The 27,266-nt window shown below is 44.5% G+C and overlaps 1 protein-coding gene across 3 annotated transcripts in view; it reads left to right on the forward strand.

Annotated features, from left to right (window-relative positions):
- The window catches only part of ABCC4 (ATP binding cassette subfamily C member 4), a 283,125-nt gene that overhangs the window by 202,911 nt on the left and 52,948 nt on the right, over positions 1-27,266 (forward strand). For all 3 annotated transcript variants that reach the window (XM_004709768.2, XM_045296369.1, XM_045296368.1), the window contains 6 exons: positions 3,323-3,473; positions 6,176-6,295; positions 7,962-8,072; positions 9,887-9,987; positions 11,150-11,341; positions 22,309-22,464. In XM_004709768.2, the coding sequence (XP_004709825.1) occupies positions 3,323-3,473; positions 6,176-6,295; positions 7,962-8,072; positions 9,887-9,987; positions 11,150-11,341; positions 22,309-22,464 (831 nt within the window). The remainder of the gene's footprint in view (positions 1-3,322; positions 3,474-6,175; positions 6,296-7,961; positions 8,073-9,886; positions 9,988-11,149; positions 11,342-22,308; positions 22,465-27,266) is intronic.

The following is a 27,266-nucleotide window of genomic DNA, read 5'->3' on the forward strand; positions in this document are numbered from 1 at the left end:
GTGTCCATGAACTGTTTTTCAGTAGATTGCCAGGCCTTTCCTCCTAGTCTGTCTTAGTATGGAATTCTCCCTTAAAACCTGTTCAGCACTATAGCAACACACAAGCCTCCACTAGCAGTACTTATGGCCTGGATATTGTACAAATTAAATTTTTGCTGAGAAATTGAACACGTCTCTCCACATGTAAGGTGAGAATTTGAATATTGCACCAGGGACAGCTCCTAAGTTCTTTCTTCCTGAACCCAAACACCCAGCCATCGAGTCAGTTCCAGCTCACAGTGAAGCTATGCAACAGCGCAAGTGCCCTGAGAATTTTCTGATTCTGTGACTTCATGGAAGTCGAAAACCTAGTCTTTCTCCCACAGAGCGGCTTGTTGTTTCCAACTACTGCCCAAAGCTTAAGCCAAGTTCCTCAAAACTCCTTAGTTTAAAGAACTCCTCCAGCCCCCACCCCTGTGGCCCCTCCCACACCCTACACATCCCCCTTGTAGTGTGTGCCTTGTGTTTGGAATCATGGTTTTGTGTCCCTCATTGATGATGAGTCTCAGAGTTTCAGACTGTGCCCTGTTCATCCGTGTGTCCCACCACTCACCCTGACCAAGAAGCCAGCACTGGATTTTGATAGGTTAAATTGTGTTCATATCACCTGGAATCATAGACCCAAGTCTACTTTTCTTAATCCAGTTGAATACTTAAGTCAGCATCATCCGATGAGTTGAATCTCTTAATACCCCTGCTGTCTCCTTAGATAGACCAAGTTAATGTTCATTTTGGGGAGCATCCAAAATTATAAAAGCTGACACCAACTTCTATTAAACTTAACTCTGTAATATTAACTTGTAAATACAGACCCTGGAAACAGAATATTCTGAATTCAAATGATCTTTCCATTGCCTCAATCCTCTCAGCCTCTGGGCAAGTTCTTCACTCTTCTGATAATCCGTTTCTCCATTTGTAAAATTAGGGTTTTACTGGCCTTCTGAGTGAGGGAGGATTAGATGAATGTGCATAAGCCCATTAGCCCAGTGCCCAGCAAAGAGTAAATGGCTGATAGATGGCACCTGCTGTTGTTATCATTACCCTGTTAAGCAGAGCATTTTATTTTTAAAGACCATTGTATCGAGGGCTCTTATAACTCTTATAGCATCAATTGTATCAAGCATATTTGTACATATGTTGTCATTATGTTCTAAACATTTGCTTTCCATTTGAGCCCTTGGTATCTGCTCCTTTCCCCCACCTCCCTCCCCCCTCGAGACCCCTTGATAAATTATACGTTATTATTATTTTCATATCTTACAATAACTGCTGTCTCCCTTCCCCCACAGCTTCTGTTGTTTGTCCCCCTGGGGTGGGGTGTGGTTGTGTCCATCTTTGCAAATGGTTCCCCCTCCCTCCTCTCCTCTCCCCACCTCCTCCATACCCTCCTGGTATCACTATTCCCATTTCTGAACCTGAGGGGTTTATCTGACCAGAATTCCATGTGTTGTGAGCTCTTCTTACCTGTGTACATGCTCTGGTCTAGCCGACAGTGAAAGGCAGGACTGGGGTAATGATAGTGGAGGGTGTGGGGGTGTGGTGCCGGAAGCCTCAAGGAATCAGGATTATCATGTGTTTCATCAGTGCTCTACTGTACCCTGGTGATTCTTCTTTGTGATCCTTCTGTGAAGGGATGTCCCTTTGTCTAGAGATAGGTTTGGGGAATCTGCTCTGACTCACCTTGTTCTCAACAATATGGTTGATTTGTTTGGGGTCTTCTGATGCCTGTTACCCGATCCTGTCGACACCTCATGATTGCACAGCCTGGTGTGCTTCTTCCAATAGGGACATGTTGCTTCTTTGCTAGATGGCCAATTGTTAAACTTCAAGCTTTTAAGACCCCAGACGTTATATCTTTTGATAACCAGGCACCATCGATTTTCCTCACCCCATTTGTTTGTGCACTCATGTTATCTTCCGCCGTGCTGGCAGGGTGAGCATCACAGAATGCCGGGTTGTTAGAACGAAGGGTTCTTGCGTTGAGCAGAGAGGCTCAAAGTCCTTCCACTAGGTCCGTGTATTGTCATATAAATATATGTACATACGCCAATACCTCTATTTTTATTAATTAATGTTTTTACATAATACATGTTTTTATACATAATACATGTTTTAAATAATGTTTTTACATAATACATAATACATGCATACACCTATGTTTATATCTTGGGGATTTAGACCGGACTAACTCCCTGCTGTGTGTCTTGGCCTCTGTTGCAGTCTGCTCCGGCAAGGGGCCATCATGTCTCAAGCTCTTGTCAGCCTTGTAGTCCTCTCTGTGCAGGGACGTTGCCCTCAGGGATCGGTGTACTGATAAGGGGTCTAGACCCTCAATCACTCTTTTTCCGTCTTGGTTTGCTTCCATGTGTGTGTGGCATGCTGGCCTCTCCCAACCTGTCGGCTTCGCATTGTCCTCTGTAGCACATTCTTCTAGGGAGGGATCAGTTTGGCTCTGATTGGGGCCAGCCCTGGAAGTAAAGCATTTTAAATTTAGTCTAACGATGGAAATTTTCACGTACATTAAGATTAAAATCTCTTAGTATAAATTGTTTTCTCATTCCCAAATTCCTTCAGGTTTTTCAGAATTATCCAAAAATTATCACATCTCCTCCCCCGCTCTTCTATTCTCTATTGTCCATACTGATGAACTATGAAAAGTAAAGGGGCTTGGAGGGAACCATTAAAGACAAGAGTTCAAACAAGTTTTGATATTTTGTAATGAAGACTCATCTCTATATTGGGGACAAGCTTAAGTTTGTTACAGTGACTGATCCTGTGGCCTTGGCCCCATGACTTGTGCTGTGTAACCTTGAACTTCTTACCTTCTTCTCCCTGTACCTTGGTGCCCTTAACCGTAAGGTGGGGTAATGCTTCTACTACTTTCTAACGTTGCTGGTGGTGGGAGTTTCCAGACCTGACTGCAGATGAGGCTCAAATGAGTGAGTACATGTGAAACGTTTGTTAGATGCCAGATTTCACAACGGTCCCTCCAGGGATGTTACCTATCGAACATTACTCATGCAGATGACCAAGGCAGAGGCACTCCCACTAACAAAGGGAAATATTTAATGTTTGATTCTTCGTTTCTTCACCCAGAATGTGCAGTCAATCAGGTTTTAATCCCCACCAAGACTCCAATGTTCTTCAGCAGGAGCAGGCCCATCCGTCGTTTTGTTCATTTGGGGATGGCAAAGCCTTCGTGCTCTGGTTTGGTCCTGATGAGGACCCGTTCGTTCGTTCGCAGCGCCCTTGCTGACCAGCGCTGCCTTGCTTGCTGTTGCAGACGTTCCTGCAGGTGGTCGGTGTGGTGGCTGTGGCCGTGGCAGTGATCCCGTGGGTGGCAGTACCCTTGGTTCCGCTTGCCATCATTTTCTTCATACTTCGGCGGTATTTCTTAGAAACCTCACGAGATGTCAAGCGCCTGGAATCTACAAGTGAGTATTATTCCGGCTCTCGGGTTGGCACGCCGTCATGAAGGAGACATCTAGGTGTCTGAGAGACTCCGTCTTTCAACAGTTCCCACAGAGTTAGTGTGTACGAGTGCAGATTATGCCCTCCGGAGTCAGTGAACCCAGAAGCGGGGGACAGGAGGGGAGGACGGCCCTGGAGGATACTGTTCGTGGGATTGGGGTACCAGGAAGATGGAGCATTGCTCTCTCGTTCACTGCACACTCCTCTTCCCAGAGAATGTACCCGCAGTAAATATAAAGAAATAAAATATTTGCTCATTTGGGAACTAACATGGAAAAAAAATATGGACATTTCACTTCCCTCGCCGTACTGGGAATGACAATGAAAGGACCGTCTTAGGAAAGAGAACCCACTCACTGCTGTGGAGTCGATCCCGACTCATAGCAACTCTCTGTGCAGTGTATCCAAGGCGCAAAATCTGTATGGGAGCAGGATAGCCTCATTTTTCTTCCTCTGCAGGGACTGGTGGGTTGAACTGCTGATCTTGCCGTTAAGAAAGGGGAACAAGGAGGTGTCCAAAATAGAGTCATCATATGTCAGAAATACTATTTTACTAACGGATATTGCTTTCACATAGTGAAGGAAAGTAGTAAGTTGCCTTTCTTAAAGGTTTCAAAACGATAAAGCATTCTTACTTTCAGCCTTCGGTGCAGTTGGGTGTAATGCTATACTATCTGGGGTTTGGTTTGTTTTTAAAGCCATTCATATAAATGGACCTAGAAAGTAATGCCTTTGGGAGGACATTGGAAGAGAAGAGTCCATTTATAAGGCATTGAGTCCAATGCTATATTTAGCATTCTAGTTTGGGAATAATGGGCAAAACCTGTTATGATTGATCACTCTGTGGTACAGATAATCAGAGGACGAAGTCATTCAGAGCTCATCTCTCTATGAATCCATGCACTAACACTATTCTCATTAAGAAGGAGAGTAAAATTGTGAAAAGAAGACTCAAGGGCAGTGGTTCTCAACCTGTGGGTCGCGACCCCTTTGCGGGTTGAGTGACCCTGTCACAGGAGTCGCCCAATTCATAACAGCAGCAAAATTACAGTTATGAAGTAGTAGCGGAAATAAGTTTATGGCTGGGGGTGGGGGATCACCACCACATGAGGCACTGTATTAAAGGGCCGCATCATTAGGAAGGTTGGGAACCACTGCTCAGGGGTGATAGCAGGAAAGAAAGTTAGGAATTTGCATCCAGAAACATCAACTGTGGGAAGTCACTGCCAGTGAACCAGGCACCTTCCCAACTTGGTGGAAGGAAACCAGGCCCAGAAGAGAGACAGTGAGTTCCGTGGTTCTAAGTATCGAGTCAGTAAGTGGGTTACTCGGGACAAAGGAGTCTGGGGTTGCTACATATGTGTGGTGCTCTGTTAACACAGACCTCATAGGAAGTATTGAAGCGGCAGTGGATGACAGCTTTATAAAGTGAAAGGAAAAGTCTCTTGTCATCAGTAGAACTGGTTAGCTCCACACGTCATTGTCTAGTTCTGTGGAGTGTTTCAGGGACTCGCGGAGGGGGGGAGGGCCTGTACAGGTGTGGTTTCTTACACCTAGAGAGCAGACGAATAGATGACTCCAGTTACTGAAAGACATCCCATTGTATAGATTTGTATGGTTGACCACAGCCAACCTTTTTTTAAATGAATTTTTATATTTTAGATCATCAATTTTTAAATTTTAGTGACCCCTAGTAGGTTTCTGAGACTGTAACTTGTTGGTATTGATTAGCATAGTGTCCTCTCCAGCTCAGGGTAAACCCATGTCCCGGAGAACAGACCATGGTGTGACTGCATGCCATCTCATTATTGTTGGCATTCACGTCCATTGATGAGGCCACTCTGTATTTGTGGTGACTTCCGACCTGAGGGCTCATCCTCCAGCACTAGATAATATATTTTACTATATTAATTAATAAATATATTATCAATCAATCAATATATTATATATTTTAATATAATATATAGATGATATCTTCCAGATTAAATCATATATTTTTTGTAACCCCTGAGGTTTTCACTGACTAACTTTAAAACTGAGATAGCCAGACCTGTCTTCCTAGTCTGTCTTCTTAACCTGAAAGCTCGACTGAGACCGGTCTACTGTGGTTGACTCTGCTAGTATTTGGAATAGCAGTGGCACAGCTTGTAGCATCTCAGCACACATGCCCCCACAGTACACAGAACAGGTCCACGGAACAAGTGGTAGACTCACAAGAATGGCTAATTATAATTTGTCTGGTGAGGATTCCAAGAAAGAAATGATTTTTTTTAAAGACACTACTGACTCAAACATGAGTGAAGCAAGGTTTTTTGCCTGGAGGGATATCATAGAAAATTAGCAGAACGATTCATACTGGAATAGGACCAGGAATTTGAATTAGCAAACAAAGAAATTGAAAGATTAAAATTTGCTCAAAGAAGGTTTTAACCATTCCTGGGTCATTGCGGTGAAATGCGGTGTGAGCAGGAGTTTGGGGGTGAACGTGCACTGTTGCTCTGGAGGAGCTCTTCCCCCTTTTCCCTTTGTTCTGGGACGGATCCCCAGAGCAGAGGGCTCAGGATCCCAGGCATGTTCTTTGATCAGGCAGGTGCGTGACTTGGTCAATGAGAGACCACAGAACTTGGGAGGCGTCACTGAGCTTTCTCTGTGTTTGCTCCCCCAGCACGAAGCCCGGTGTTTTCCCACTTATCGTCTTCTCTTCAGGGATTGTGGACCATCCGGGCATACAAAGCTGAAGAGAGGTTTCAGGAACTCTTTGATGCACACCAGGATCTGCATTCAGGTCTGTGAGTCTCCCGAAGTGGCCCCACAGCATCACTCATGGGCTGCCTCTTCAGCTTGACCTCTCCCCTCAGGTGACCATGTTGGCGTGGACCTCTGCATTTTCTCCCTCTCCCTCTCCCCCTCACATTTGACTTCTCTTGAAATTGTCTGTGATACTCTTTCAGCCTACCACTCTCCCTCCCCCTAGGAGCTTGGAGAGTCCTCCTTTTACTGCAATGTTCTCGTGTGAAAGAACCCAACCAAAAACTTAACTCTGTCATCGAGTCCATGGTCACTCCTAGCGACCCTGTAGGACAGGGGAGAACTGTGAGTTTCTGAGAGTAGAAAGCTTCCTCTTTGTCCTACTGAGCCACTGGTGGTTTTGAACTGCCGACCTGCGGTGAGCTGGACCGTGGGAGTAGTTACTGTCTCTGGAATGCAATGTGAAAACAGGCACAGATAATACTTCAGCGATTGGTTCTGGTGGTGTTTCATGAAAACTTTATTACCGAACCGATTACAGGGATCTGCATCTAACCTCCTCCCTGGGGGGCTGACAACAGAAGAATGGGTGAAGGGAGACGATGGACAGTGTAAGATATGACAAAATAGTAATTTATAAATTATCAAGAGGTCGTGAGGACGTGAGGAGGAAGGAGGGAGGGGGGAAATGAGGAGCTGATGCCAAGGGCTTAAGTGGAGAGCAAATGTTTTGAGAATGATGAGGACAACGAATGTACAAATGTGATTTACGCAATTGATGTGTGTTTGGAGTGTGATAAGAGTTGTATGAGCTCCCAATAAAATGATAAAAAACAAACAAACATGCTTGACACACTGGATGGATGTATGGATTGTGATGTTGTATGAGCCACTAATAAAATGGTTTAAAAACAAAACTTTATTAGCAATGAGAGCTGGTAGCCTGTCATTCTTGACCCCCAGGCCATACTTTGCTAATGTTCGAGCAGTCAGCTGTGGTATAAGTGGCAGCGGAAATCACTTTTTGGCTATCAGCTGTGCCACCCACTTGACATGTGGATTCTTAGTTATGCGTAGAATTGCCTCTTTTTTAATTTTCAGAATTGCCTCTATATCTAAAAAGTCCCGACTTGTTCCTCTGATCTTTATTGTGTAAGTTGGCACTTTGAATACTACATGTAGATCCATTTAGCAAAATAGTTGCTTCGATGTGTGCTTCCACAAGAAAATCCACTGTGCTTGGAACCCCATGGGAAGCATGAAGGGTGGGAGAAAGTAGAAGGTGCTAGACACAGGAGAAGCTGGTTTTTTGGCTAACCGGGTTCAATAACTGCTGCCCTGTGAGACTTTAAACTTCGCCCTGAGACCCAGCCCTGCAAGAAATGCAAACAAGAGGCCATTTCCCTATGTTTTGTGTTCCACTGCACTGGTTTATAATGTTTGCATAGACTCTTTCAGTGAATGCCTCCCATAAAGGCACTGTCCTGTTTCATATCACGTGAATCAAAGATTGCGTTGCATCACTTAGCTTTCTGAGTCTGGAGGTTCCATGGGTGTATCAGCCTGCCCCAGCTGTTACCCTGCTGCCCTACTCTGTGTAAAAATGGTCTGCAACCCAACTGCGTGAAGCGCTCTCCCAGTTCGTTACAGTTAACATGGTTATTCTGCTCATTTACTATGCGTATTATGTATCCTGAATCCAGAGGCTTGGTTCTTGTTTTTGACGACATCCCGGTGGTTTGCCGTGCGCCTGGACGCCATCTGTGGCATCTTTGTCATCGTCATTGCCTTTGGGTCTCTGCTGCTGGCAAGAAGTAAGTGCAGATGTCAGTAACTATTTATGGAATGGGCACAATTCATAGTTGTGCTTACCGATATTAAAGTCTCGTCACCTTGTCTAACGATGTAGCCTGCTTGGTTCTGACGATGGTTCCAATAGATTGCATAAAAGTACTCATAGGGTGTCGGTTTTGCTGTGGGCCCAGTTGGACAGGCTCTCTGAGTCTTGATAGGTACTCTTTATCAACCATCCTACACAGAGCAAGCTGATCTCCTGTATATTCCTGTTGGTTATGAGGGGAGAGGCAAGCTTATTAGTAAGCCTTGTGTCCAGGGAGGCTGTTGCCTTTAGGGCTCCTAATTGTGTAGATGCCTGGCGTACTACATTGCGAGTGTTTCTCAGCAGGAAAGTCCCCTTGCCATTAAATGGCATCCCAGCCACAGGGACACCAGGTGGTGAGTGGTGTGCACATCCTTATTGTTCCCCGGGGACCAGGCTGAAGTGCGTTATTGAACAGCAGACCAGAGAGTGCTGGTGGTTGTTAGGTACCGTAGAGTCAGGTCCACTGCAAAGCGACCCTGTGTAGAAACAGAACAAAGCACTGCTTGGCCCTGCACCGTCCTCACAGTGTTGTTATGTGTAAGACCATTGTCGCGGCCACTGTGGCAGTCTAGCGCATCTACTTCTTGTTTCTGGACCTCCACTTCACCAAGCATGACGGCCTTCTTCAGGGACTGGTCTCTCGTGACAAGTACTCTGAAGTCTTGCCATCTTTGTCTCTAACGAACATTTTGGCTGTACTTCTTCCAAGACAGGTGTGTTTGGTCTTGCCGCACTCCGTGTTATTTTCAGTTATCTTCACCAGCACTGTAATTCAAATGCATCAATTCTTCTTTGGGCTTCCTTAATCAATGCCTGACGAATGCACATGATGCAATTGAGAAGACCATGGCTTGGGTCAGGTTCACCTTTCTCCTCCACGGAACCTCCTCGCTCTTCAACACTTTAAAGAAATCTTGTGCAGCAGACTTCCCCAATGCAATGCTTCATTTAATCTCTTGGCTGTTACTTCCAGGAGCATTGATTGTGGATCCAAGCCAGATGAAATACTTGAGCATTCCAACCCTTTTCCCATTCATCATGATGTTATTTATGGGTCCAGTTTTGAGGATTTGGGTCTTTGTAAACAAGACCAAAGTTCATATTGAGTTGTAATCAATCCATACCGAAGGCTCAATCTTTGATCACTTTCAGCAAGCAAGAACAGTGAAATTAGTGTTTCAATTTAAGTGTATTGGCTATTGCTCCTAGAACCTATCCTTTGTTTTTAGTGTTTTCTGACTTAGGGTTACAGAATTACATAAGGACCCTTGGAACCGTATCACAAACGTCCGTGAATAGTAGCTCATTCTTCACATCTATCAGACCTGGTGACTGCAGAGTGTTAGTGTAGAACTGTGCCCCACAGCATTGCCAGTGACTGTTTTTTGGCAAGTCTTTTCTTTGGAAGCATCTCTAGGGACACTCATCCCTTCAGCCTTCCCATGGATTAGCAGCTAAGCACATTATTTAGGTTTCTGGAACCAGGAGCTTCACCTACATGATACTGCTTTTCAAATGGGATGAATACATTTTTAATGAATAAGTTTAAGTCTTTCTGAATCCCTAATGGTGTCTTTTCCCCCCTTTTTCATTGTACCAGTGCCTCCATCAACAGATAATCTACAGTACAGCATTATTCTGTGTATATGCACATTATGTTAGCCTTTTCTTGCTGAAATAGAAGAGGGAGCCAGGCTCGGGGTTGGGATTGGGATTGACTTTATTCTGTTCTTCCTCTTCTGTTAGCTCTGGATGCTGGGCAAGTTGGTTTGGCATTGTCCTACGCCCTCACGCTCATGGGGATGTTCCAGTGGTGCGTTAGACAAAGCGCCGAAGTTGAAAATATGGTAATGTTTATATTAACATTTCTTACCCTTTTCAAGTCTCCTTGCCATTAAATGGCATAAAAGCAATTCTTATGTAAAATATTAAAACTGTTATTTTTGCATCATGGCTAGCAGAGATTTTTAGATCCTTCCTCCATCTGTTTAAAGTTAATGTAAAATAAAATATATACATCTTTTTCTCAGTCTTATGTATGCTATGTCAGCAGGTTTTATATTCATCACAAGCTGTCTTCAAATATAATAAATGTCTCCGTAGGAGCGGGGTTCTGAAATACTAGAGAGGATATAAGCTAATTTCTTAGAGGCCAGTTTATTTTCGCTTCTTAAAGGATAACTCCTCATTCCTAGTAAGAGAAGAATTTAGTATGTTGGGATAGTTTGTTTAATTAATAGCCCCCATCCTCCACTGGCATTTCAGGACTTGATCTCCTGTGTGGCCTACAAAAGATAGGATGGCTTCAATTTGTTGCTGTCTTTTTCTAGTATTTGTACTGGTCCAAGGTGCCAATTTGCAGTATGTAGGAGGGCCCACTCAGTTAGTGTGTAAGCAACTTTGGTGGTTCAGTAGGTAAAACTCTTGGTTTCTGACCGAAAAGTCAGTGGTTCAATCCCACCTGCTTCTCTAAAGATTACACTGTTGGAAACCCTAGTAGGCAGGTTTCTACTCTCTTAAATAGAACCCACTGATGGTCGGTGGTCAGTTAGCATCTACTAGAGAGAACACACAGTGATAATGAAATCCAGTAACTTATTAGACTTGAAAATGTAGTAAAGTATTAGATTTCAATATCATTAAAGTTAGCTTTTATGTTCACACCATTTACCTGTTCTAGATAAACCTCTTGCAGCAAAAGATTATTATTTGAATATTTTATTGTATACATTCCTTTTGCCTTTTATTCAGATGAGAAGTGGATAAATAAAGTATTAACACTCATTTCTCTAATTCTGGTAAGTTTGATACTCAATCAAAGCCATAAGTGAACGTATTATAAGGTGATGAACCAAGTGTGTATATCTTCATCAAAGTCCTCATCAGTCTCCTGCTTCTCTCCACTAAGGATGTTATCTTTAGCCTGCTGAGTATAAAAGGAGGTTTGATTTGCAAACTCTTAAAATGCACCCCTATTCCTAACACATGTGGATGTCATATCTCTTTCAGATGATCTCTGTAGAACGGGTGATTGAATATACAAACCTTGAAAAAGAGGCCCCCTGGGAATACCAGAAGCGTCCACCACCGGCATGGCCCCACGAAGGCACGATTGTCTTTGATAATGTTAACTTCACGTACAGTTTAGATGGACCTCTTGTTCTGAAACACTTGACTGCGCTCATAAAATCCAAAGAAAAGGTTCGTATAAGCCATCTCGACTCTTTAAAAATTTCAACCAAAGGTGGGATATCACATTTCCTTGTTGGCCTCCTCAGGGGCATAAGGAGGGAGTCTACCGTTCTTCCATGGATACACATTAGATCGATGCTGTCCTAGGCAGCTCCTGGAGACTGTGGGATATCAGAGGGTCGTTCCTGACTCTGAGCAGCCACCTCACAGTGTGTCTTACTTTCCTCGTGCTTCCATGACAGAAGCAGTCCAAGTGGGAGGCTTTAAAGAATAGGCATTGATCGTCTCGTATCGGACTGTACAAGAATAAATCAGGGCCTCCACTCTCGAAGAGAAGCCTTCCCACTGGGTAGTCCCCGGCATGCATTGTTTTTCCTTGGTTTGTAGATGGATACTCGCATGGCCACTTCTCTGTTGTCCCTAGGTCTCTCCATGTTTTCCCTTTTAAAAAGACACCATTCAGTCCTTGGACCCACCTTCATCCAGGAGGGCCGCATACACGTAACAGTAAAAACCTGATTTCTAAACAGCATCACACTCACAGCTACTGGGCTTTCAGACGTCAGCATCTTTTTGTTTTAATCGTTTTATTAGGGGCTCATACAACTCTTATCACAATCCATGCATACATCAATTGTGTAAAGCACATTTGTACATTCATTACCCTCATCATTCGCAAAACATTTCCTCTCCACTTAAGCCCCCGGCATTAGGTCCTCATTTTTCCCCTCCCTCCCCGCTCCCCCCTCCCTCATGAGCCCTTGATAATTTATAACTTATTATTTTGTCATATCTTGCACTGCCCGACGTCTCCCTTCACCCACTTTTCTGTTGTCCATCCCCCAGGGAGGGGGTCACATATAATTCTTTATAATAGGTTCCCTCTTTCTAACCCACTCTCCCTCCAACCTCCCTGTTTTGCCACTCACACCACTGGTCCTGCAGGGATCATCCGCCCTGGATTCCCTGTATTTCCTGTTCCTGTCTGTCCCAGTGTACATCCTCTGGTCTAGCCAGACTTGCAAGGTAGAATTCAGATCATGATAGTGGGGGCGGGGAGGAAGCATTTAGGAACTGGAGGAAAGTTGTATTTTTCATCATTGCTACATCACACCCTGACTGGCTGGTCTCCTCCCCGAGACCCCTCTGCAAGGGGATCTCCAGTGGCCTACAAATGGGCTTTGGGTCTCCACTCCACACTCCCCCCATCATTCACTATGGTAAAATTTTTTGTTCTGCTGATGATGCCTGATACCTGATCCCTTCGACACCTTGTGATCGCATAGGCTGGTGTGCTTCTTCCATGCCGGCTTTGTTGCTTCTGAGCTTGATGGCCGCTTGATTACCTTCAAGCCTTTAAGACCCCAGACACTATACTTTTTGATAGCCAGGCACCATCAGCTTTCTTTGCAACATTTGCTTATGCACCCTTTTGTCTTCAGCGATCCCTTCGACACCTCGTGATCTTTTTAAGAGACACGGCTTAGTTCGTTATATGGTGATTAGTGGGCCCACCAATCGCGCTAACATGTCTGAGTCTTAGGCGTGAATACTGTCCATCCTGCTCCTTTTCACTTACCCTCCAATTTCTCATTCCTGTATTTCTAAAACCTTCCCTTCTTTATTGCCACCACTTCATTCACATTTTCTTCATCTGTCCCTTGGATACTTCCATGGTCTTGCCCTCATGCTTTGATGTCTATCCCTTGCCCTGTGTTATTCTGCAGCACAAGCCTGATGCCTGTAGAGCTTCCTGGTAGCTCCTGGCCTGTGGGAGCCTCCTGCTGGAACCATAAGGAAGCCCCAGGCCCTCTCCAGCAGGAGCTGCCTACTCAGCTGTTGGCTACTGTCCAGGGTCAGGAACCAGAGACCCACGCTGCAGGCAGCAAAGGGACCAGTCTTTGCTCAAAATCAGTTAAAGGAGAGCCAAGATGGGCACAGGAGGAGGCAATGAGCAGTTTGTGAGCCCATTCTGCCTTGTCCTCAGTATTTCATCACACTTGGGGCTTTGACTGACATGAGATGGGCAGGGATATTTTGAGGGGCCAAACCAGAACAGATGTCCTGGGCTTACACATTCGCAGACAGACACCCCCTACACTCAGAGGGCCCTCACTTCTCCCAAAGCATCATGTCCCCCAGCTCCCAGCACAACTCCCTTTGTGCCTCTGCCTGAGTACCCTGCTCTCCCTTGGTCTGCCTGTGGAAAATCAACTCGTATCAGTCGGTCCAAAGGGTCTCCCTCATAGATCTTATCTCTCATTCTCTGAGACTCCCAGCAATGGAGGAGCATCTCAGCTTCACCTCTGTCCCTCAGAAAATGGCCTCGTCTCTGGCATCAAGTGGGTGCTGAGGTCCTGCGGTCTAGAGAGTAAGTGCTGTGCAGGTGTGAAGACGGCAGTCACAGGAAACCACAACACTGGCCTCCAACAAATAGCCCGTTACCTCCACGTAAGCGCTGAAACTATAAGAGCTGCTCTATTCAGCATCTCTTTCTCCACAGACCCACTTAGTGAACGATTGAAGTAATTCCCTGAATGTTAGCCTAGTGACATTGAAAAATAAGCACACCACTCAATGCCCACAGGATACCAAGGACACAGCTTCAATAAGTCACTTGGCAAAACCTGGACCCTAGTTATGTCCAGTTTCCTGCTAGGTTGGTGTGTTAGACAGGGTTCTCTAGAGAGATAAAACCAAATTGCTCATAATTTAATATATTTATTTATAAAGATAATTAGATATATAACAAGAAATGAACTGTTAAATCATATACAGATAAATATGTAATACAGTTAAATTATAAAGCACTACAAATCCCTCCATTCAACTCACTCCCGTGAGAGAGAGTTGTGAGAGACTAGCAGTCCTTCAAGTCTAGTCTGCTGCCAGATCTTCCTCTATTTATAGAGCGAGCTAGGCTGTCAGCACAGCAGCCAATCACAAGGCAGGTCACCAACTGCCAGTCCCCAGCTCCAGAGATGTCTTAAAGGGACCTCAACTTACAGCAACACAGTCCACAGGCTAGGCGTCCCACAGATAGTGTAGCCTTTAAATTGAGGCACATGACAAGAAAGGCAGTCGCACACTGGTCCGATGATCAAAGAGCGAGAGACAAGAAAGACTAGGCTCACCAAGCCATTTATCTCTCTGCCCTTCAGTTAATCACACTTGTGTTTATCGGCCAGGCTGGCAAAATAAACTATCTCAGGTGGGTAGGGAAAACATCCACAGCCACTCTTGATGGCAATGATGCCTTTCAGAGCGGGCCCCAATTAGGGATCTTTGCTCCTTGGAAGAGTTTGTGTTTAAAGTGTGAACGTAATGCTGTTAATTTGCATGCATCTGAAACTTCCCAGGGAGCAATAAAATATAAATTAAGAAATGCCACTGGAAGACTTGGAAATAGAGCTTATGTGTTTGCCCAACCTATGCCCCAGATTTGTATTCTTCTATCTTAAAACCCCCAAATCAGAGGATTATCTGAGAGTCCTAAAATGTTGGTGGGTAAATTGAATTTGAAGGCTAGGTTATAATAACCACAATAAGTTGAATTTTGATTTGTTTCTGGCCTCAGCTCCAGAGATCACATTTAGCTCCATCTGTGTATTTAGAAATTGTATTCAGGCCGCAGCAGCGTCCTGAAATAATTCCCCTCTTCGTATGTATAGCCAGGACTCATCTTCCTACACCTGTCTGCAGCCCCTTGGCCATGGGATTTGATTGCAAGAGGACACGGGTGTGCCCACATGTCGGAAATGGTGCTTGCTTTCCTCCTTTATTGGTTTCCTCTGCTCCCCAGATTCCTGAACGTTGTCATCAACGGGAGGCTGTAATAGTCACTAAGCAGGATTCAAATTCATGGTAGAGACTGCAAGTAAAATAAAGAACCAAAATGAGGTGAATGCCCACTCTGGCCTAGCTGGCTAATGTGTAAGCGCCTGCTGTATTTTTCATGTAGCTGATTGTGTGGTTGATTTGATCATTTTAGAGAGGGCTGGGCCATTTGAAAGCGTTTCTAGCCCTAGTGGTAGATTGATTTTGGTTTGTTATTTTTTTTCCTTTCTCAGAGCTATTGCTTGGATAATACATTTTTACAGATGTGTACTAGACCTTGCTATAATGTGCAAAAATATTGGTTTCCTTCATTTTATCTCTTTTTTTTTTTTAACATACTATTTTCTTGCAAGGCCTCCCCTCCGCCCCAGGTTGTCCCTCTTCCTGAGTCGAGGCTCCAGGTGCTAGCTCGTTCCCAGCCACATTGCCAGGAAGCAGATATAAATGTAGTGTTGTACCTTCCTCCATCTGGGTCACATGATGGCTGTGTGATTTGTGCCCACACTTAGATTCTCTCAGTCGTCTCTCTTCCTTCCACCAGTGGTGTTTGGTGGCTCATATTACTTTTGTCTTCAAAGAAACCTCCTTGGACAATTTGCACACTAGCCCTTGGATTGCCCCGGCCCCTCTGTGGCTGAACAGGAGGAGTCTCTTGAAAGCCCGGTACCATTTATCACCCTGGTAATTGTGAGCTTGCAGGATGCCTTCTGGTTTGCATCATTCTGAGTTTCCCTGCTTCCCCACACCTTTATAGGAGAGGTAGTCTTCCTCACAGACAGTTCCTAGTCCAGGACCGGTCCCTTCTGGGCCCAGTGTACCAAAGGGCTCTTTCCCCATATGGTGGGATAAAAAATCAGCCTCGGGTGGGTGTGGAAGGATTCTCTAAAATTGATGTGGTAATGATTGTACAATTCTCCTTGATATGATTAAACTAGATATGATTGTGGTATGTAAACTACATGACAATAAAACTGTTTGGGGGGGGGATTTAAAAACTCCACACACATAAAAATTAGCCTTGAGATCCCAAACTAAGTGCCCCAAATCTGTCTGATATGTCCCCAGTTAGTTCAGCATCCACTCCCAGCCCAGCTGTGCACCTAGCTCCTGTCACAAACAGTGTGGCCCACGTGACAATCAGGTACCTCTTTTGCTCAGAGATGCCTGCCTTTTTAAAAAAATAGTTTTAATGCACATAATCCACACATCATGCAATTCAATAATTCATTCAAATCCAGAAGAGTTGTACAATCATTGCCACTGTCATTTTAGAACATTTTCTTCTTTCTTTCATTATTAGCTCTTCTAACCTCTTTTGCCATAGCCCCAAGAAGCCATTCACCCAATTACTGTCTCCGTGGACTTACCTATCTTGGATTTCATGGACAGAAAACCATACAAAATCAAGTCACAATACAACAACTAATAACAATAACAACGTAAAACAGAAAAAAACCTCAATTTAAAATAAAGCAAAAAATGTGAAAAACAGAACAAATTTAAAAGGTTTCAAAGCGGAGATCAGGTGATAAGGTGTTCGTGTTTCACAGAACTGCGTGTGTAATGGTCCACTTATCATTCTGCATGGCTGTACGGCTGTTTATGGGCTGTGGGCAGAAGGAATTTACTGGAGGCTTAACCCACAGGTATTTCTCCCATTCACTTATAAAAAAAGCTGTAACAACTTTAAAATGTGTCAAAGGGGAGATCACATAAGATACTACATTTTAACATAACTGTACATGCCATCATCAGCTTTACAATGCTGTCTGATAAGGCTCTTCACATCCCTTAACTCTGTTCAGAGGGGTTTCTCTGGAGGCTTAACGGTGTGTGGACCCTGAACATGGATATGGATTTCCATTGTCTTCCATAGCCTCTGCAAACTGGGTGTTAAGAGTTTAAACTCTGATACCATTCCCTTCTTCAGATTTGGATTATACTGTGTACAGTCCTTAGTTCATACAGGCTGGTGTGTGTCTGCCATTTGGATTTAGTTGATGCCTCACTTAGAGGGCTGCTTATTTGAAGACAGCCTTTAAGACTCCAAATTGTGCTCTTTCTGATAGCTGGGTACCATCTAGTTTCTTCACCACACTTTGTTATAGCAACCATTTCTCTAGTGATCTCCTTATGATGCCAGATGTCTTGCCAACTCACATTATACTCACTTGCATCCCATAGCTTGTGTTTAATATCTAGCAGGAGGCTAGCTCATTAACCTCAGCCTCCCTTCACTGTTTTCTCCCTTCTAGCTAGACAGAAGGATTACATTTTCCAACCTGTTGTCAATATTGTTACCACATAGAATGAGAGTGGGGTGGACAGACCTCACTCTAAGTCCCTTTCTGCCTCTGTGGACTCTGTCATCTCAGACAGGATTTTCTAGGCCTACATTTTCTGTGTTATAAATTGAATAATAATATGACCTGACCACTAATGTTGTTACTAAATTAAACACAATTAGACATGGAAGAAACACCTAACACAGAGACTAGCACAGCGGAAATGCTTCATAAAAGAAGTTTGTCATTATGATGATATAAAAATTTCACCATTTGTACTGCCGTAATGGTCTTCTGTCCTGGGAAAATTAGAGATTGGCCATTTGCCTCTTTATTTATAGCTATACAATGTATCAGCCGTGTCTGCCTTTTCTGGCCCGCCTATCCTACCCTCAACAACGTGCAATAGTTTCCTATAAATTTCTCAAGCCTGAGTTAAAATCTTCAACTCTGTACAATGCATGTGATGCCCAGCTGAATCTAATTATACCTCCACTCTGCTGGACGAAAGGAGACATTGCCTACCTCGCTATTCGAGAAGACAAAGTGTGGTCGGGAAGGTGTGTAGATGTGTAGGAAATAGATGATAAGCCATCTTTTTCAGGTGGCACAGGACGAGAACTTCCCAAGAATTTGAAACAACCCCTGTGACCTATAGTTAGGGTTTCAGCAGGTAGAAATGGAAATGGAAGGCATTCAGCGATGCACAAAGCAGAGGAGGATTTCATTTGAGATAAATTATGGTTTAATTTGGAGGAAGAGAGAGATACGTGGCATATGTGCTGGCCACATAATGAGTGTTAACTGGGTCTGGCTTCACTAAGCAACACAGATGCAGGGCCTCACATCAACAGAAATCCGCTATTTCATGTTCTGTGGGTCAGGAACCGGAAAGCAAGGCGCTCGTGTGGTCATTCTTCCTCCGAGGACTCCTGGGGAGACTCCTTCCTTGCCTTTCCAGTTTCTAGTGAGTCCCACCATTCCTTGGCTTGTGGTTGCATTGTTCTACTATCTGCCTCAGTGTTCCCATTGCCATCCCAGCTTTTCCCTCTTTCTCTCTGTTTCTTAAAAAAATAGACTCAACATTGGATGGACGGTCTGTCTTGATAATCTAGTATGATCTCATCTCAAGATCCCTACTTGAAAGTAAGGGGGTAATAAAAGAGACCCTTTTCCCAAATAAGCCAAAATTTATAGGTCCAAGGTGTTACAACATGGGCACAAATTAGTTTGTTTGTTTTTTTGAGGGGTGGGCATATCGTTCAACCACTGCACTGGGGAGTAAGTCACCAGATATGACACATTGAACTCTTCAAACAACTTAATAGTTACCTGGAAACCGACGCAGCGACACAGGACGGAAACGTGCGTTGCGAGAGTTTGTGGAGGAGATGTCCCAGTAGAGCACAATAGGGCTAATCTGACAGCATAATGCACGTGGATTATGATAGGGAGAAGGGATTGTGTAATCCCTAGCAGGACATAACGGGAAATGTAATTCTACGTTTTGGAATCAAGTTAATGCTGATTGAAACAGATTTATAATACTCAGGTGTGCAAATGTGCAGAGAACCAGTGTGAGTTTAAATTCAGATTCTATTTCTGGAATATAGCCATATAATGTCCATTCCGGCAACCTTCTACAGCATATATGTCAGTGGTCTCAACTCCTGTGAAGCCTACTATATTAAAATTTTGAGATACAAGTCAGGGTTTGTAATCACAAACTGATGGTGCTTTGAAATGTGCATCAAAATATTAGATTACTGTATTACATTTAAGATGATTTCATGTAGCTGTAATTGCTTACTGTGTTTTCTCCGTACAAGGAACACTATACAAGGGCGTACTCCTGACAAAAAAGCAGAATTTCCCCCCAAAGTTATGTATTTAAATTTTTTAACAAAGCAACTTTATCACCTTTAAAGTACTATCCATTACACTCAAGACATTTGAAGCATTTTTGAAACTCATTTGTTGGATGGCTGACAGCACCTCCCTCATTTTTTTCTTCACCTCTTCTATGCCATCAAATTGCTGTCCTTTCATGTAGTCACAAGGAGCGAGGTCAGGTGAGTAAGTTCTGTGGGGCAAGAGAGGCATACTGTTTTTTGCCCAAAACTGGCACACTGAGAGGGCTGCATGAGCAGGTGCACTGACGTGGTGGCAGAACCAGTCCCCTCTCTGCCACAAGTCAGGCCTTTTTTGTCATACACTTCTACGCTATCTTTTCAGAACCACTAAATAGAAAACTTGATTAACATTCTGACCTGGTGGAATGAACTCCAAATACACTATCCCCCTCACATCAAATAAACAAATGCGCATCGTCTTGATCTTTGAATTCACTTGGTGGGCTTTTGGGGGGCGAGGTGACGATGGTGTCTTCCAACAGCTTGATTGATGTTTGCTTTTGGGGTCATACGAATAGCACCGTGTCTCCTCCTCAGTGATGACCTTGGGGAAAAAATTTGGGTCTCTTAGAGCTGTTCTTTCAAAGCACAGCATGTTTCCAGTGGACACTATTTTTCCTTGCCAGTCAGAAGCCAAGGCACAAATTTCACAGCGACCCTTCTCATTCCCAATCTTTTGTTACAATTTGCTGAACTGAGATCCAAGATTGTCTCGATAACTTCCCCATCTCTTCAATGGTCTTCGAGCACAAGTGCACTGCTTTTGTCGACATTTTCATCCATTTTGGAAGTTGAGGGACATCCAGAATGAGGTTTGTCATCACGTGACATTTCATAGCCTCCACAGATTGTACATTGTTATTATTATCACTTGAGTTTGATATGGGCGTGAGACACCCAGGTGCAAAGGTTAATGTTTGAGAGACACCCAGGTGCAAGTGTGGTCGGTATGGACCTACAGAACAATTCCTAAACATCGCACCTGAAGTAACACTACCTGAAAGCATCTTCTCCAGTGTTAAGCCAAAAAACACTAATATGGTGATTAGGGTCGCTCTGAGTCGCCCATGGACTTTGGTAAAGCCCGGAGACCCTGTGACAGACAGTCAGTCCCTCCATCCTGCTGGGGAGTGGAGACGTGGGCCAGTCAGGGTTTCAAACTGAAGTGTTTCAGTTCAGTCCTCTGCCATTGCACTCCACATACGCTGACTCAAGCCGCTCAGCAGCAAGAAAGGCCAGTTCTCGGCAGGAAGTCAAACTGTATGGACTGCTTGGAAGCCCTTTCAGCAGCAGAAACGGGCAGTCTTCTTCAAGTTGCTAGTTTCCTGTCCTCCCATGAGGTCAGAGCTCATGGTCTTGGGGGCTTCAGTGGCCCTTGGTGCCCCCCGCCCCTGAGGGGCACAGTCCTATGGTTGGCCAGTCCTCTGTGGCATTTTCCTTTGGCACAGATAGGTCTGTTTCTTGCAGAACCAGGAGTTTGCAAACAGCTGCACATTCTCACCAACATGGTATTTGCCCATGAGAGGGTGTGTGTTTGTTGACATGTGAGAACACTGAGGGAAACCCAGAAACACGTGACTCTGCAGGTTAGGATCTACTTGTATGCAGAAAATAACTCACCTGTAAGATATAAATTCTTGCTGGAAGGTAGAAGATGGCGAGCAAGATTATAACATTAGCCGAAGCCACTTTTCATCCATTTTAAAGTGAGGAGGAAGAAAAATCCTGCCTTTGAGGTGCCATTATTGATTTTACAGTTTGAAAACATTTGCATGTGGACATGTTCAAGTGAGCTGCTGTGTAAAGTTCCCAGCATATAACCTCTTCTCCGGGCAGCGTCTTCACTCTGTTCAAAGCAGTGTGTTGTAAAACGTCCTGGGTCTGCGTCCTCGACAGATGCAGGCGTGTCTTATCCCCCTCCTCCGATTCAGCTTCCTCAACAACGACAGCTGCCACCCATGAGAGTTTACCACTGAGACAAGCTTGTCATTAAAAAAAGGCCGGGTTGTGCATACAGGTTGAGATGCACACCATTCCATGCCTGACCAGCATTTTATCAGCAGTATATTGTTCCTTGATCTTATTGTCCAGGCACTCAATTCCTCTCCAATCTCGTTTGAATAAGAGGAATGATACTTGACATGTATCTTTCCCAAGGGGCAATGGTGGGTGTTAATTGGTTTGGAAAGTGCCTTTTGAACTGTTCAGCTTTAAGGCCCCTTGCAAACACAAACGGTACCGTTGTTGCTTGTCTCATGATGTGTGTTGGCTACTGGTCACTGTCTGTTAACATACTCAGGCATGCATTTAAAGCACGTCAGCTGTTTCTCTTCCAGACTGAACATAGCCAGATGTGGTTTCGTTTCTCTACCATCTTCAGTGCTAGCACCTGGGCCAAAGAAGATGTGCATTTGTATGCAGCATCTCTGACCTGAATTGTTACTGTCTCTGTGAGCCTGTCCGGGAACACACAAGGATCATAACGTCCCTGAATCTGGGAATAAATCCTGTGACTTTCATTCAGTACCTCCCATGGGTCCCTTGAAAGGGTGGCCATTCACTGTCAATGGACGGGTTCTGTTTGTTTCCACTTTTCCTGAAGCAAGTAGAGTCAGACAGGGGCAATTGTGCTCTACAGGGGTATTTGGCAATGTCTGCAGGCATTTCTGGTTGGTCAAACTGGAGACTGCTATTAGGTCCCAGTGAACAGGAGTCGGCACAGCTGCTAATCACCCAGTAGTGCACAGGACAGCCTCAAACAACAAGGATGTAGCAATTGCAAACTGCCCACTGTACAGAGGTGGAGAAACTCCACAAGAATATATTCGTTGTAAAACTTCATTACTGCATTTCCAAAGCTTTTAAGTTTTATTTTATTTTAGGTTTGTTGCCTGGCGTTTAATTATTTTTTTTCAATCCCTCTTGCTGGGTCTCTTTATAGGTTGGCATTGTGGGAAGAACAGGAGCTGGGAAAAGTTCCCTCATTTCAGCCCTTTTCAGATTGTCAGAACCTGAAGGGAAAATCTGGATTGATAAGATCTTGACAACTGAAATTGGACTTCATGATTTAAGGAAGAAAATGTCGATCATACCTCAGGTATGTGAGCCAGAGCATCGGGCAAGTTCCTTTTCAAGGGCACCCAAGTTTAATTGCTCCTCATTCTGTCACTTTTTTTTTTTTTAATTCGATCAAAGTGTTGAATCCCTTCCACAAATTAGCATGTTTTCAAAAATAGACTTTTTTAACAGGAATCTTTATCAGGTCCCAGGTTTTATCTGTTCATTTTGTTTTGCGGATACATATATATAAAACCAAAAACGTACTGACTGCCATCCAGTGCATTCCAATTCATTGTGATGCTATTTAGGATTTGAGGAGCTAATTTTTACAGGAGCAAACAGCCTCGTCTTTCTCCCATGGCAGAGCTAATGGATTTGAACCTCTGACCTTGTAGTCAACAGTCCAATGCTTATCCAACACCAACACAAGTGCAGTGCTCCTTTTGCATGTGTAATAGATTTTATGACATACCCAGATTTCTGACTCAAACTTCGCCAGAAGCCCCAGTTTTTATCCACTGATCACCACTGAATTTTGACCCCAGGATGCCAACCGGTTTCTGTAGGGAAGCATGACTCTTAGGGGTCTTTAATCGTGAAATTCTGCTTCAGGAAGTAGAGTTCCCATCTTCAAAGCAGACCACCCTCTTGGAGGGCTTTTTATGGAACTATGTGGCTGTAGAACTACAGTTTCCTGATGCTGTGGGGAGACTGGGCAAATCTAAGCCACAAGAAACTCATTGTTAGCAAGTCTATTCTAACTTATGACAACTCTAAACAATAGAACAGAACTGCTCCATAGGGTTTCCAGGGCGGCCGTTTTTACAGAAGCAGGCTGGCCTCACTGTTCTATCACCGAGTGGCTGGTAGTTTAAACTGACAACCTTCAGTGAACAGCGAATCATATGACTGCTGTACTAGCAGGGCTCTTTTAAACTCGAGCCATTAGTAAATGACTTTAATCAGGGAGACTGTGCAGAGTAGTAGGGATGAGCTTAGAAACAGGAATCCTGCCTCTTGTGCCCTTAGGAAATAGTCATGGTGCCAGCTCAAGAGTTGCTGGGAGAATTGCCTCTCGCCATGTGTGTGATACTGCAGCTTGCAGACGCAGAGGCTTGGAAGCCCCCCAGACAGGAACCAACAGGGTCTCTTCTCTTCCATCCTGTCCTTGACTTTGTTTGACCCATGACACTGGCTGCTCTGTCTTGAATTTGGGGTATCATCAGCAATCAACTGGTGATCAAGGAGAACTAAAGAACAAATGCACACATGTGATGCACACGTACCCTACACATATATATAGAATATACACATATGCACAATACACATGTACACAGAATCCACAGATCTAATATGCATGTGCACAGAATACATACCCATATATACAGAATACACACAGCACATGTGTACACACAATACACATATACACAGTATCCGCTCATAATGTAAGCCTTACTTATACACAATGTACACGCGCACACACAAACAGATGAGGAACACAAGAAAGAAAGCCGTGCAAATATGCTTCCTGGGAATGTGGAGTTGGAGAACTCTTCAAAGTCTGTTCATTGAGCCAGTCGAGTATGATGCACAAATAGAAGGGAAGGTGAACTTGGAGGACTAGGGTCCGCGATCTCACCAACCACTACCCTGTGCAATATTCACATTATTCAGGAATTTGAACTGAAGCTCTCCTTTTCCGGAAAAATGGCAGGCATTTTAGCACCTGACAATTCCTGTTGAAGACTCCCTGTGGCTGTTTGAAGCGTGACTTACCTCACTAGAGTGGAAATACGGGTTCAGTCCATACCTTGTCTATACGTCAGTTGCACCCCTGGTTGAAATGGCTTTAATGAGATTTACTTAGCAGAGGTACTGGGTGTGTCTGTAAAGTACTTTCATATTTGTGGATGAAAGGCGTGAGGAACGTGCCCTGCGTTCTCTTTAATGCTGCTTAATAAGAAATGTTTGTATGCATGTACACATAAAAGAACTCTAAATGAAGAAACAACGTGCGACAATTCTTGGCTCTCCCCACAAGGTTTTGGCAGCACATCTGAGCAAAGACTAAATATACCTTGACATAACTGGGTTTTGGTTCTGTTCTATGAGTTTCCACCTTGCTTGTGAGCGTGTTGCCTGCATTTCCTCCAGAGGAAATACGCTTACCAACAGTGCTAAGCTTTATATCCATGTAGATAGTGATCACCAACTATTGTAAACGCAGGGTGTTTATTGCCTGCTTCTCAGGTGCAATGCAGGGTGATAATGAAAACATAGTTTGGGGAGGGTGTGCAACACAGAAAATGGCCTAGGAAACGCTTCTGGTGTGTCTGTAACCCCCTCCCCACCCCACCCCAAAAAAGCAAAATCTTCAAACATTTTGAGTATCAACAAGGCTCCCATATTGGCACAGTTAGGTTCCAATGAATAGGTCATTATACAAAAAGGTGTGTTACTTGAAAATGGAAGATACCCCACATCATTCCATGAACTGCTGAACCACTGCCAAGTATGCCCCAGCCCAGTCTCCATCTAACCGTAACTACCACAGGCAGTGCTATTATGCTCGCACCTCCAGGTTCATTCCTGCCCGACGTACATGGTTCATGTGCAAATAGTATGATAATAGATTTTTTTCACTATTGTGCTAAAAGAGAAATGTCAACTAGGGAGAGAGAAATGCTAAGTAGGTATACTCTGACCCTTTACATCCAAGCCATTTAACTCACCAGCTTCCCCTTCCTTGAGTAACCGAGAACAGTAGGAACTATCCTGTAGATTGACTGTCAAGATTTAATTGGATGAGGAAATATCCGATGGCTGATTCTTAGGATGCCCAATAAATAATGTCTCTTATTATTGTTAGAGGAATCTGGTGGCGCAGTGGTTAAGCACCTGATTCAACCAACAGGTCAGTAGGTGGGACCCACTAGCTGCTCCACAGGAGAAAGCTGGGTCAGTGTACTCCCATCAAGGTTATGCCCTTGAAAACTCTAGGGGATTGCTTTACTCTCTCTCTTAGAGGATGGCTATATGGCATCTTGTATTTGAGTGATGCCCACACTCCAAACACTGGACTAATAGCCAAGAGGCTGGTGGGTACAGCTGTCCAGATTCAGTTGTGATCTGCTTTCTAAGGGTCAGCCTCCGTGAGCCAGAATCTACTTGACAGCTGCAAACACCAACAACAGCCATTATCCTTAGTAGAGATTGAAGCCACAGGTGGGGGAGGAATGGCCGATCCTTTGGCTCCTGACAGAGCAGTGTCACTTAAATGAAAACAAGAGCACATTCTGGGAGGACCTTGCTCTCTGTGATGCTTTTACATTTGTTGTTTGTGACACACTTCAAATTGTGATACACATTTAAAGAAGGAGGAGAAAAAATGAGCCACAGGGAGTTGTATGGAAACCCCACTGGAGAACCCTCCTGCCAGGGCTCTCACCAGATGTCCCTGCTACTGCTCTGTGCCCCACAAACCCTTTGCAGCCCCACACGAAGGCCACTGGCATTTTTTCTTGTCCCCTGCCGCATTCATTTCTATTTTTGACTCTCCTTGAGGACAGCGATGGCAGCTCTCATTTCTCTTGCCCTCCATGCAGTCCGGACAAATCACATGAGTATTCATGATGATTCCTAACAGCTGTTAGTAATCCCGCACACGGTTTGGCTACTTCCTGTCTCTCTCTTTTTATACCCTCACACCAGTTTGATCATACACATTTGACATTTGAAAAGTGAGGCACAGAAAGCAGAGCAGAACCGGAACTCAGATCACATTTGAGGAGAGGCCAGGCCCCACCCACCTCCATAGCTGCCAACTGCGCTACCTGGTACTAGAAAGTTGTGAGCACTGTTTCTGTATCAGGCCCACACAAGCAGAGAAACAAAACCTTCCGATAGCATGCTGCTTTCCTCTGCCCTGCGCACTGATATTTTCTAGTCTAGTTTATGGAACAGAAAAATTGACAGTCACGGCCCACAAAATTGATTTCATGATCCATTGGCTGCCCCGGTAGTTTACAAACACTGAGCCCTGCTGTCCTCAGCGGCCGGCTGGGGCCCCCTTTCCCCCTTCCCTGAGTGAAGGCTATGTTACTGTTTCTCACAGCAGCCTTGCAAGGGGGCCAGTATTCGCCCCCTTTCTAGTGTGGAAACTGAGTCAGTCCCTCTCACTCTCTCTCCCCCTCTTTCTCTCCCTCCTTTCCAATAAATGCTTGTTGAACTGGATAATGTCTATCATATATTTTACCTATTGTTTTCCATTCACACTATTCAAAGCAGATGATCAAAAGCATACCAAACACTCTCAGTGGGGAGTACTGCGAAAAGAGTAGTTCTTTGTCCCTCATTTGGACAGTTGGGTGGTTCTGAAGGGCTGGGGGATTTGCTGTTTGGGCAGGGTGGGGGAGGACCCTCAAGTCACACTCAGTGCTAAAGACACATAGAATGAGTTCAGGAGGAGATTTCTTCACGCTGTTGTGCAGGAGGGGAAGTGGAGTAGGAGACCTTCCAAAGAACCTTTGCCAGAGCTCTGTACGCCTTGTCCCTACCGCGTCTCCCAGGCTAGACGGGGCGTGGTGCTGGGGCCCTGACCTACAAGTTCCTCGGGGTTTGCCTGAAATGCATAAAACTTGTATCGCCTTCCTCCTACCGGGACTGGGGAGCAGTGCTGCACGTGTCTCCCATGGTTGTAAGGCCAATTCTAACTCAAAATGACACCAAGTGACAGAGCAGACCTGCCCCATAGGGTTTCCTAAGCTGGAGTCGGAATGGAAGGTTATATCACACAGGCCTTTCATCCGTGGGACCCTTGGGTGGGTGAGCACCACCAAC

The sequence above is a fragment of the Echinops telfairi genome, unplaced genomic scaffold, assembly GCF_000313985.2.
Source record: "Echinops telfairi isolate 266 unplaced genomic scaffold, ASM31398v2 ScPeMD7_7405;HRSCAF=8443, whole genome shotgun sequence".
Taxonomy (NCBI): domain Eukaryota; kingdom Metazoa; phylum Chordata; class Mammalia; order Afrosoricida; family Tenrecidae; genus Echinops; species Echinops telfairi.